The sequence below is a fragment of the Oryzias latipes genome, chromosome 14, assembly GCF_002234675.1.
Source record: "Oryzias latipes chromosome 14, ASM223467v1".
Classification (NCBI taxonomy): domain Eukaryota; kingdom Metazoa; phylum Chordata; class Actinopteri; order Beloniformes; family Adrianichthyidae; genus Oryzias; species Oryzias latipes.
Window position 1 is genome coordinate 13,545,072 of NC_019872.2, and position 13,435 is coordinate 13,558,506.

A 13,435-nucleotide genomic window follows, 5' to 3' on the forward strand; every position below is an offset into this window, starting at 1 on the left:
TTTTGGGTTTTTGTTTTTTTACATATGAATTTGTTACTGAAAAGGAATTAAACTAATCTCAAAACCTCACCCTGGACCTCTCCTTTAATCCAGGTTAAAGCAAGAATAAACGAAAAATGAGTTGAATTTGTCGAAAAGAAAAATTCAACATCATTTTAGACTATTATTAAAGTCTGTAAGTGGTTATTAATCTGTTTATGTCTCCTAAAAACATGATTTGGGTTAAAAAACAATCCATAAAGTCCATCCATCCATCAGTTTTTATGTAGTAAAGCCTCTACAGCTGCAATACGGAGTTGGGGCCCATTTGATTAAATTGTAAAAAAGAAAAAAATAATCACATTTGTGGTGCTGCAAAAAATCTAAACACTATATGTAGTGATGAGGCTTTGCTCTCACAGGTCAATGAATCAAAATACACATTTATTTTTTTGTTATTTGTTTATTCAATGACGGTGCTATGAAGTAAAAAATCAAGGATTTGGTGTTTGAACAGTGACTCCCTCTGCCGTTTGCTGCTGTGACACCATCTAGCGGTAAGTTTATGTCATTGCATGAGCAGAACGTTTGAGTGACAAATTAAAAGGAATATACTTTACAAAAAACTGCTACTTTTACCGAGTTAAATCCAATTTGTAAAAGCTATCCTGCATGTGTTTATGTTATTTAGAAAGTAATTTATACAGGTTATCTGCTTGTCAGTGTGATTTGAAACAGGAATCTCTTTGGGTTTTGACCTTTAGTGCAGTTTTTCTTACATTTTATTTTACATGATCACGTGAATCTGTAGAGACCCTTTGATTTAAAAAAGAAAAAAATTATAAAAGGTGAAATTGGTCAAGAAAATAAAGCTATTTTTTAAACTTATTAGTAGCAATCTTTTATCATTTGGATGAGCTTTTTCTTTTGTTCCCTACAGCAAATTCATCCACTTGTCTATAATTTCACAATTCAGAGCTCTCACACAATGCATTGTTTTATGTACGTCTGGCTCCACAATAGCTATTTGCTGTCTTTTATAATCCCCCAACCGTCATATTAAACAGATTTCATGTTTTCCATGAGGTTTTATGTGCGTGCTCCAGAGACATGCTGGAACCCAAACGCAGAGCGCAGCTTTCTTTAGAAATAACTACCACATAAATGATATGAATAAAGATTTATTATTTTTTTCCATATGAACAGGTGGATTCATTTTTTCTAGTCTGTTTTACAATCTAAGACCATCACTAGTTTGTGTTTTTTTCCTGGCTTATTTCAGGAATCAGAGGGAAGTTTGAGTGTGTGTGTGTTTTTTATTGCTGATTGTTAAATGAAACACACTCCTGCTGACTGGAAAAAGAACCATTTCCTCCTAGTTTGTCTATTTGTTAGTTTCTTTTTTTTAATTAACCATGCACCCATTTACAAGAAGGACATGCAAAGGAGGTGTTCAGATATTTCAAGCGAGGGGAAGCTCAGGTGCAATCGAGGAGGGGGCTGTGAAATAAAAGAGAGGGGTGGGGCAATTGACTTCTGAACTGGGGGGGGGGGGTCTTTTTCTGGTATTTATGAACCGACAAAGAAAGGAAAACTCAACAAAAACTTTGTGTTGCTGCGGTACCTTCTGTGGAGCTGTTAATCAATTTTTAAGGACATTTATTTTCAAAATGTATAACCCAGTGACTGTATATGAGAACTGGAGTGAGTGACACCAAACAGGAAGTACCCTCTCGCTGCAAGACGCCACGGTCCGATAGAGTTCTATAGAGAAATAACAGCTCATACTCAGTCATTGTATTTGTCAGAATAACCATTCTTGCTCTTATCCCTCCATTTTAACATCTTCTTGATAGTTTTCATGATATTTTAACGTAACACAGGTTATTCAAGTTATAAACTGATTTTAAGGCGGCAGGGGTGTGGACTCCTACAAGCTCCCCCCATTTGGTGAGAGTGGTTGCTATAGAAACGTTGACTCAGACACCAATCCCTGCTTACTGACGTCGTCTGGCTCCAACATGGCGGCGCCAGTATTGCGACTGAAATGGACTTGGACTTGGAAGTAAGTTGGACTTGGACTGGGTGATGTGGGCGGCTCAGTCCAGTTTTCATACACAGTCAACGGTAAACTCATGAATCCAACCAGCTGCTAATTTCCTGACCTGGAACAGAAAAACTTGATGAAACATCCCTTACTATCCTGGGTGTAATTTAGCCAGTGGCATAGAAAGTTTGTATATTTTTGGAGCTCCTCACCAATCCCACCATTTTTGTTGGGTTTGTTTTGTTCGCTGCTTCCACCTCATTTTTCACGTGTTCATGGGGGTGTTGAGAGTTTCAACAGACTGCGTTTACATGCAGGTCCTTGATTTCCAAGAACCTCGGTTGTAGGTAAATGTTTAGAGGTGGGGGTGGTGGTGTGTGTGTGTGTGTGGGGGGGGGGGGTGGATTTAAAGCAATGTGGAAATCCTGAGACACTGCGTGGCCTTTTGATCTGAGCCACAAAAAGAGACCGGGATCATGAGCTATTTTGGTAAATTTCCTCCAAGAGTGGAAGTGTAGCTTGGAATGGAAGATTAGGGCAATCAAATTGGGGCAAAGTAGTAGAAACATAACCTGCCTGTTCTGCTCATATTCTTATGCTATGTTCACACCAGGCATGTTGAATGCACTAAATGCACCTTCTTGACTACACTTTCAGCATATGGTGTTCACACTGGGCCAGCAGGAAGGGGCTTCTTCCTCTTCTACAGTTTACTAACACGTGTCCGCCACCTACAGTTGGAAGAGGCTTGGTGTCAAATGTTGGAGCGGTGCAAATCTCGAGAGTCTTACTCCAGACTTTTTCTTTCAACAAACGACTCCAATGTATGAAACATTTAGTGTCATAGTATTCCGGCCGGGCACAGACTGCAACTAACTGTCCTCCATGATCAGATTATTTACAAACAGCTTCCGTGAATAAAAGGGGATACCATCCATACGTCACCACCACATCAAAGTTCATCCTGGTTTAATTTTCAGCACGCCGTCAACGGGTGCATGTTTTTTTGGGTCATAGATACTCGCGTAGCGACGCTTGAACGCACGCGTGAGAGAGTTTTGATTGTGTAAGCCCTGAAACACGTAAAATGCGCGTTGCTAAAGGGACAGGCCTTCTTGAACACACTTTTAGTGTACGGTGTTCACACAGGTCTGTCGCTACCCAACACAAGTGCATGAACTCGTTTGATGCGAAATGTCAAAACGGAGCAAATCTGGGCTTTTTCTGTCACTAATCTATTCTGATATGAAGAGATGGTGTCATTGAATTCTGGCCAGGAACAAACCGAAATTTTGTATTGTTTTTTTCTCCAAGGTTTACTTTAAACCAGTTGGCCCTTCTGTGAATTAAAAAGGACGCTTCCCATACGTCACTACCAACTCCGGGGCCCTGATTGGTCGAAGTTCAATTGATTTGACTTTTAGCACGTTATGTATATAGAGCCCGAAAAGAGATTTAAAAACTTGCGTAGTAAGACTGTAAGAGTTTTGAACGCCCAAAAGGCATAGATGAGCGTTCACATAGAGTTCGAGCGCAGATGCTCCAACGCACATTTCCGATGTGAATGTAGCATAACACCGGAGATAACCCTTTGACACACCGTAACTCTTCGACCCTTCATGCGATCACAGCAGTGATTCTGACATAGTGAGAAGCACCTTCGCACCGATAGGCAACACATGACTAACGTAAAGTGTTACATATCAACACAAGGCTGCTTTTCTCCGCTTCAGATTTCACTGGAGTTACAGGAGTCGAAAGACACCGGAGCTAAAGCTCCAATGTGAAAGGGTTAAATCTCACACACACACACACTCATAGGCATTTATGTACACAATCAACCAAAAGCCGTCTACCACTCTACTCTTTTCCTTTATCCCGGCAGACTTCAGTCAGAGGGCACGATCGTCTACATCGCACACTGCGTTCATCAGGCATTCTGTTCCATCTCAAATTATAAACCCTACAGGCGAATCACATGAATGTAAACATACACTTTAGGTTGAAAAGGTTTATATTGCGTGATATGGGAAGGGTTATGCTCCAGTGAGGATACACACTTCTCAAAGAATGCCGTTTGGAAAGAATGTGAAACAGGAAATAAAAGAGGACAGAAAAAACATAAATGTGTATAAAAAAATGAGGAGTCCATATAAGAAAGGCTACAAAAACCTCCGATCGCCCCCTGGCATCAGCAAACAGCAAAAGGCACCACAATATTACTCTATTGTTTTTTTTTTTTTTGGTTGTTTTTCTTTTTTCTTTTTTAAACATTGTGAAAAAAACCAGCACATCTTTTTTATGCTGAAAATCAAAACGTACATATAAATAGAGCTTTCCCTATAAAAAAGTCTTTGCTGTTAGCTAGTAGACAAATGAAAATAAATATATACTTAATTTCTTTAGAATATTTGTCAGTTATATAAAATACTTTTCATAGATGCAGGTCTATACTATGTTGATTTCTGTTGGTTCATTTAACACTCTTTAGTGGGGAGTATTGTCCGCTTTGGGGCGTGAGTGTGTCAGTCTTGTATACATGTTGCCATGCCCACTCTGCCGCCCCGACGATTGAGAAGTCCGACTGTCCACTGGGCTGTAGATGGTGGAGGGCTTGGCGTTCATGTTCTGCATACTGAGGAAGGGCGTGCTCTCGCCCTCCTCCTCTGACTCACTACCCGTTAGGCAGCTCCGAGACCCAAAGTCTTGAGATGCCTCATACCCGCGGGGCGCCACGTGGCCGTTCAGTCTGGATCTCCGCCAGTGCCGGCTGCCAGTTCCGCTGGACCCGCTTCTCTTTGGTTGCGCTCGAGAGGAGAGGTACTCCTGGGTGGTCTCGTAGTCTTCGTCTTCGGCCAGCGTGTAGGGGCTGGAGGGCAGGCTGCCCCTGCTGTTGTTCAGATAGGTGTGGCGCTGCTGCCGGTAGGGCTCTTGGCACCGGGCGTCGTGCATGCGCAGCGGGTATCGGCACAGCAGGGGCTGGTCGCCCTCCAGAGGATAGGGGTTGTGTACGGCAGGAGGAAGGGACATGGCGTGGTTGGCATTGGGGGATGTGATCTGGAAGGTAGGCACCTGTGGGGGCAATGAGTAATGGAAATCCACCGGGGAAAGGCGGGCTGGTGTTGTCAGGGCTGACACGTACCTGTGGGAAAGCACCGAGAGGAGATGAAGATTAATTACAGAAGAACAAAGCTGAGAGCTGGAAAGAGGAGTGTAGGAGAATGCATTTTCCCAACTGAATAAACAGCACACCCTGTGTGGAGACTGAAATACTGGGAGGGAGGAGCTACGTTGATCCATCCCACTCAGGTTTTCTGTCTAGAAAGTCTGTTCAAACTCCATCTACAGACAATTATTGACCGTCACTCCACCTGGGGGAATTGAAACCATCATCGTTATCCATTGTTGTCATTTGAACAGACAGCTGGAAAGGTTTTTGCAACAGGTCATAAGTTCATGTGAGCCTCAGAAGGGGGTAACAGTGGACAGAAATGGGAGACATTTCACAAACTTTTAGATCTGGTAATCAGTAAGAGGAAGATTTCACTGATAAATCTTCGTTTTTTAAGTAAATTTGTCTTAATTTTCCATTTCAGGTGCTTTTCAGTCCTTTACAGTTCTAGTACTTCTAGTGCGCAAAGGAGGATTTTGGGTCAAAATTAAAGACAAAAAAAACAAACACATTTGAAAAACTTCATCTAATCAGCTGGTGTTGTGTATTCCATGCACTCAGCAGTGTTTAAGGTGTCCAGTTTCTGGTCATGGAAAACCTGTCCTGCAGATACTTTATTTACTTTATCAGCATTGCTGACTCATCTGTCATGGTCCAAGTAAAGTTCTAGCAGCTGTGGTGCTGTTAACATCCTATAAATGTATGGACCTTCCTGAAAAATAGTTTTTTGTAGCTCTAATTTTCCTTTCAAAGTTTACCCCCTCACACACAAACACACTCACACATAATATAAACAACATATGAGCAGACTTAATGACCCACTTCAATAAAAGTGGTGTTTTGGGTGTTTTTTGACATTTTTCTGATGATGGAGGACATAGATAGAGAAAACTAAGCTCAAAATTGCATTTCTGAGTGTTTATTGATTCAAATCGTTGTGAATCACAGGGAGACAATAGAAAAGCTCTTTGAAAAACAGCATAACTAGTGACGTGTGATACGTTGGGTGTGCCGGTTCCTTCTGATGCACCTTCTTGGAGACGACCAGATCCACGTAGCTCCAATACTGCCTCCATTTTTGTTGCACTGCTCATTTTAGGTTGGGGTTGTAAGCTAGCAGGAGAGAATGTCCGCAGATATCTAAGTGATGGGTGATGGGAAGGGGGGGGGGTTACTTAGCAACAACAATCAACTCAGAGGGGAATTTCTAAGAACCGCTGTGCTTCCCAATCCCTCTGGCTCCACCCTATTGCTCCAGTTGTAGGGGTATTAGAAAGCTTTAATGATGTCCGAAATAGTTTTTTTAAGGTGGAGCCGTGGCGACTTAAGGCTGGCTATCCCTCCAAACACATTTCTTCATGTGGGTGTGCTCTGAAGCACAGAAGTTTACATTTAAATTTAAGTATTAAGCTTTTTGTTTTGACTTTTTAAAGTTAAAAAACCAATGTGATGTATTTACTGAGCATTGGCAGCTACGCTCTGATGACCGGCGACTGTTTATGACGTCATCAAGCGGTAGTAACGTCCAAATTTAAAGACACTAATTTTTGCAAATCCCTTCGCCTGGATTGACAAAGGACGAGATAGTGAGAAGCCAAAGAGGCAAGGAAGCAATCTGGAGTCAAACAGCATCCTGGAAAACAACAAAAGTTTTTTGGATTTTGCCTAAAAAACAGCACCTAATTAAAAGACTATTGGGAACACTTTTAAAGTAGATCAAAAGGTGCAACCTCTCAACCTCTTTCACCTTCTTCTAGTCTCTGAGTTTGCAAAGGGTTTCAGTCAGCCACACATCTGTGTTTTTGTTTCCAATGATTTATGATTCAGGTTCAGTTGCTGAGGCCCATTGCAAGTCGTTAATCTCACTTAGACGTCCAGAGATGAAGATGTTCTGTCAAGCCGACAGGATGTCCAGCAAAGTTCTTTGAAATGATTAAAACCAAGACATAATGAGTTTTTTCATGTCAGACACTAAGGTGGTGGAATAGTCATGATTAGAGCTTTAAAAAAAAAAAAAAAAAAAAAAAGCTTCTGGACCCAGACCTTAGATACTGTGGGAAGGCCATCTGTCTGAGGTAAACTGTCATTCTAATGATAATCCCAAACACAGCAGCAAATCTACAAAATGAGGTCTGAAAAGCTCAACCCGATGGAAAGACTGTTGTGGTTCCTCATGTCTGCTAGCAACAGTGTTATTCACATGTGAAAAAATGACTTCTTCATGGTGGTTCTGGGAGCAGTCCAACTTTTCTTCTGAACCTTTCGTTCAACAAATAAAGACACCCCGTAATGTTTTGCATATTGTCTTTACACAAACTCAGAGTTAGGTAACTTTAAACCTGAGAGGAGCCAGAGGATTGTGTTATTATATTTTGATACGTTTTCCTTAGAAATCTTTTTTTTTGCGTGATCTTGTTGACCTTAGAGATATGCGGTAGACGGCCTATCCTAATGGATCTGTTCTAAATATTGTTGGATTGTGATTATGCGAAAGAATCTAAAAGATCATTTTTAAACTAATAATGTGTTGATCCACACTCTTATCCAGATTTATTCTGTGTAGCACGTCTTTACCTCTACATCTTTCACTGCGTATTACTTCATAAGTGGACAGTGTGTTTACTCAAAATGAGGGACTAAAAAAATATAGGGTGAGAAAGAACACGACATATGGCCTTTTTAAAAAAAAAAAAAACCCAGACTGTTTTACAGAAGACGTGTTGACGCAGTGGATACCACTCATGCACCCTAATCCCCAAATTTCCTCCGAGTTTGCTGACAATCCTCGGCTATGAGGCGGAGTGGAATTTCAGACATCAGCGGTATGTAAGGAAGTCATTCTGGTGTTTTGGGGGACTCACCGACACAGCCTCTGACAGTTCTAGGGTTGTTAATTGGATATTTACACTGCAAGCTCGGTTTTTAGGGACTGAAATCCTTGGAGGAAAGACGGAGCAGTGGAGGTGAAGTATTTTTCAGGTGAAGCCTTAGTCACACTCATCCATTCAGGGGGTGTTGACCTATACGGGTGCTGCTGGTTTTTGGGTTGTCTGGGGTGTGAAGGGTTGTAAAGAGGAGCGGCAAAATCTTAAAGGGTGCACAGGTGAGTCTTGACTTATGAAAATGGAACGTACCATTGTTGTGCGGGCAGTAAATGGATTGTGAAGTGAGCAACATTTGAAACATTTAATGGACAGATTTTGTGCAGCCTGCTTTCAAGTGTTAGGGGTGTGGACTTCCAAAAAGCTCACTCTACATTAGCGACAATAGTTGCCATAGAAACATTGACTCAGATCGACTCACAGTCTTCTAATTCCAATATGGCGGCCTCCGTATCATAAGAAAAATTGCAACTAAATTGACTTCATTTGGTTGGAACCAGAAGTAAACCATTTTTTATGGGTGATGTCATACTCATGTGGTCCATTTCCCATCACTGATTCTTTTGTAGAAGCTCTCAGAGAACCAACAGAGAGAAAACAACAGTCTGATCTTTGCCACTGAGGCCTGCATCCCACCTTTCGCTATGCGGAGAGTCTCGCAGCGAGTCGAACGAGTCCCCGTACTGCAGTCTCGGCCGATGGGGGTCAGAATAACCACAGTGTGCAGCTCGCCGGGCCCGCGCCTCCATGCATGCAGGACTGCTGCATTTACTGGTCCCCACAGACGATGACATCATTCCCGGGGAGTCCGAGAGGATGCTGTCAGAGCGTTCAAGGCTCCATGTCCGCTCCTCGTGTCTGACAAACAAAGAAGGTGTTAACACGGATACACCCCACTGTTTCCCGGCGAACGTCCCCTACTCCTCAAGATGAACAACAGACGGTTTCCAGGTCTGGTTTCAATCAAACCAGTTCAGCTCCACCTCTTTTGACAAAGTTATCAGTCGCATAAAAAAAAACAAATCAAAAAAACCTCACCTATGACATCACAATGCTACAATAGCAAAGATACATTCTTTTAAGATGAAGTTTTTTTTCAATTTCATCTTTTTCTAAACATCTGCTTCAAAGACCAACAGCAAACCTGCTGCATTTGGTTTTATTTTGATCCTTAATGGGTTTAATTCACTCAAATCTAATCACAATTATCCATTTTCTGAACAAGCAGAGTCACCGGAGTCATTTTGGGGTCACCGGAGCCAACTCGGCTACTGTTGGGTGAAGGCGGGGCGCATCCGAAACGACAACCTGTTTCCATTGCAGGGTCACACACTCCCACCTAGGGGCAATTTAGAGTCCCTAATTGACCTATGAAGCATGATTTTGGACTGTGGGAAGAACCGGAGCGCCCCAAGGGAGAACATGCATACTCCACACAGAAAGAATCCAGCTGGGATTAGAACCAGGACCTCCTGGCTGTGAGGCACTAACCACTGCACCACCGTGCAGCACAAAAGGATATTTCAAAGTCGGATTAAACTGGTTTACCCACTGTTTTTAAATTATTACCGGTAATCTTTTTATCTATTAATCTTTTTAGTCTATTGTTATTTTTACCATTTTTATTGTTTTTAATATGTGTATGTGTTTTATGAGTGTGAGCAGATGGCAATTTTTAAATTTCCTCAGGGATTATTGAAGACCTATTCTATTCTATTCTATTCTATTCTATTCTATTCTATTCTATTCTATTCTATTCTATTCTATTATAACGCAGAGAAAACAGAATAAGAGAATGTCTAAATGTCCAAACTGGATGTGAACTGTAAAAGCTTTTAGGTTTAATAGCAATAGCTAAATAAGCTTTAGCAAAATTGGCTAAAAAAACAACAACCCTAAATTGTAGCAAACAGTGGTATAAAAACCACAAAAACGAATAAAACTGCTCGAAAATGTGGCTAAAAACACAAAGAACAAAGGAAAGTTGAAATGATCTTTAACTATTGTCGATAAAATTTGTATCCTTTAGAGAGCAGTTCTTTGAAGAATTTAATGTTTTTCTCCACAATTAGGCACTCAAATCAAACCACAAAACCGTAAAAGTGAGGAAATCCAAAGTGGAAGCAGAATTCTCGTGAAGGAACTAAATATCTCGCTATGCTGAAGATATTCCGTGGCAAAAACATGTGAAAGAATCATCAGAGAACCTCCAAACTCAAAAATTCTAACTACAGAAATGCAAATCACACCAACAAATCACTCCATGTTAAAACATATTAAAAGACAGCAACAAATAATAGAATAATAACTTAAAATTTTAGAAACCAAAACAGAATTCCAAATAAAAAAAGGAAATACATTCTCCATGCCGAATAACTTTTGGTTGAAATAATGGACAAACATTTCTTTAAAAAAAGAAATAAAAAACATTTTGGGAACCAAAAGTCATTTCCACATAAGCTTCACCTGAACTGGTAAAGGTGAGGGTGCATGCTTACCGGTGAGTGGATGAGTGGGCTCGCGTGGAAGAATTGTGAGATCTGGAAGAGGTGTGACTGGCAGGGAAGGATCCTTCTGTCGCAGGCCGTATGACTCGCTCTGTCGCAGAAACGTTTTTTGATATGTACTGTTTGAAGACAAAACAAAAAACATATTTGGATAGGTCCAGCATTTCTATCTTTGCTTTAAATGAATTTAAATCTATGAGGGTTTTTCTCAAAAACTCACATCTACCATAGGGATTTCTTCGGGGCCGGGTCCTGGGTGATTAGGTCCATTAGCAAGGTTACGATTGGGATGTTCGGGACACATGTTTTGTCGCAGATGATTGTGCATCTTTCTTCTTTGTTTCCTGTTAAGCAGTCATACAGTTTAACATATGCTTTTTTGTTTTTACTCTCGATATTTAAAAAAGAAAAGAAAAAAAAGCGACACTTTTTTTAAAATTCAAATTAGGAAAGCCATGGTGCAAAAAGTGCTAAATAGACCTGCATCATCTGCAAAACTTACTTGGTTTTACAGTAGGCGACCACACACACGATGCCCACCACTAACAGAGCCACACAAATACCCGTGATTGTCAGGACTCTTTTCTGGTAAAGTTCCTCGGCCTCTGTCAACATCACACCCACAGATAGACACACACCCACACACCAAACAGAGAAAAATGACAGAACATAATTAGCGCCTTCAAGGTGATTGCACGTCTGACTTTTTCTTTTGTCTAAATCCTGCATAATAACTACATCAAATTTGAAAAGCTGAAGCTTCCCGTAGATTAAATTCTTTCCTTACACTGAGACAAATGTACCAGTGGTGGAGTTTAGCAATGAGCAGCAATGAATTAGTAAAATTTGAATTCAGATTTTCAGGGCTAAACGCCAGCTAAATAAAAATTTAGCAGCTTTGACTACAAGGTCAAGGTTAAGGCCACTGAAGCAACTACGTACATTTTGCAGATTTTCCACCTTTTAAATTTCAATCTTTCCTGATACGTACACGACATAGGTAAAAGTATATCTTGCGTCCGTCACTCGTCCATGTGCACAGATGTCCATCAAGGGTTTCAGCCAACGGGTCTTTACATACATTCGGTTTTAAGCTTTTAAAAATTTTGGTTCGGGTGATAATTCTGCAGTTTACATGTGAGATGCGCACGCAAAGATGTGGCTTTCCACGACGATCCACATATGTCCATATATGTCTAACGGACTTTTCATGCATGTACCACCAATGTATATCTTTGACATTGCGTATAAGGCGCAGATATCACATTGAAATTACACAATTGACATATGAATCACTAATGAATTGCATATAAATAGCGCACTAATCGCGCACGGTTCATGTTCTGCGTTGATTTACGTGCTCTTTGCTTAGTTTATTCGTGTCTTTTCCGGGGTTTTAACGTGGTTCATTTGTGATCCATCTGTAAACTTTCACAACATATCAGATTTTTTTCCAAGTATATTCTTGTATGACAAATTTTCTTCCGTGCATTACGCGCTAAATGTACGTAGTGGCTGTCTGACACGGACTTTACAATAAATGATTGATCCTGTTTGCTCGATATTCATCTAGAACTGGCTGCTCAGCGTTACCATTCATTAACAAAGTAAACTAAAACATACTTAACTAAAACATACAGTACAATGGTGGGATTTAATCTTAATTTTTTTTTTTTTGATAAAAACAATGCTTTTTAATAACACATGATTCATATAAAATATGAGAGGTGCCTTTACTTTTCCAGAAAAGAGCTTGATAAGTTTGAGGATGAAGCAAAGGCATACTTTTGTACTCAAAGTAATCAATTGTTCACATTTTTTACTTACTTTATCTTTATTTAAGTTTTGTTTGAATTGTTTATCATTTCTGAAAAGATGCCATGTGGGTTACTTCTGTCCTCTCAAACAACAAAGCCCTTTGCTGGAAAAATTAGTTGGAATTAGAGCAGTCAGAAGAAGAAGTTGGAAGAAATGGCCAACAGAAGGAGAGGTAGAGAGGCATGCTGGCAAGAAAAAAAAAAAAAGTCATTTGGATCAAACATATCAGATGTCATGATTCGAGGTTACGATTCTGCTTTGCTAACAATGAGTGATTAAAATCAAAAGATGAAGATCACTGTTGTAAATCAAAAGAAAGCCATGGCATGTCAAAGGAAAAAACACAAACACTAAAGGGATGAGGCTGCAGACTGGGACATTGGGAGATGCTTACTGAGGAAAAGACGTGGGCGCTACAAACATGACATGTCATGCTTTGTACAGAAAAAAAAAATGATCAAGGTACGCTACCGTGAGTTAAAAGTTATTTTTCAAATCACACGTGTGAGAGGTGGAGATCACATCCATGTTAATGATGTTGAATGGAGGATGCACTGATTGACAGTCTGTCATTTTGATCAGTTATGGCATGATCGCTCAGGAGATCGACTGGTTAATCAGATCACACCACAGGCCGAGCACGAAACATTTCCAAACGAACGAGGTCGTCGGAGCTAAACTAGGACGGAGAATCAAAAGGGATGGTTCCATACCCATAAATTCAATCCCAAGATGCTCTGCCATTGCAGAGGGTTGAGAGGTGGAAGAAAAACAGCAATAAAAAACACAAGGAGAAGAAGAAACACACCGGGTTAATACAGTGGCACCTTCTGGCATGTGGAGTAAACACACTTCGGTACAACGACTAAGACAGCAAAAACGTGTCAGTTACCATTTTAGACCAGACACCAGCATGCAGGACACTTTCAGTCACACAAACCCTATCAGACCTCAGCAGCATGCACACAGGTACTGTTCTATTCATCTACATGAACAATCAGCTGCATGGTCCTCTCTCAGCTGCATGTGT

At 40.7% G+C, this 13,435-nt stretch overlaps 1 protein-coding gene across 5 annotated transcripts in view; it reads right to left on the reverse strand.

The window, feature by feature from the left end:
* Window positions 1-764: 764 nt before the first annotated feature.
* Window positions 765-13,435, reverse strand: part of LOC101164582 (pro-neuregulin-2, membrane-bound isoform) — a 79,311-nt gene continuing 66,640 nt past the window's right edge. For 2 of the 5 annotated variants that reach the window (XM_020708867.2, XM_011483507.3), the window contains exons 6-11: window positions 13,119-13,142; window positions 11,090-11,192; window positions 10,808-10,931; window positions 10,579-10,706; window positions 8,717-8,938; window positions 765-5,168 (exon numbers count right to left, since the gene is read on the reverse strand). In XM_020708867.2, the coding sequence (XP_020564526.1) occupies window positions 4,514-5,168; window positions 8,717-8,938; window positions 10,579-10,706; window positions 10,808-10,931; window positions 11,090-11,192; window positions 13,119-13,142 (1,256 nt within the window). In that variant the 3' untranslated portion in view covers window positions 765-4,513. The remainder of the gene's footprint in view (window positions 5,169-8,716; window positions 8,939-10,578; window positions 10,707-10,807; window positions 10,932-11,089; window positions 11,193-13,118; window positions 13,143-13,435) is intronic. The other 3 variants (XM_011483509.3, XM_011483508.3, XM_020708868.2) reach the window with 2 other exon arrangements.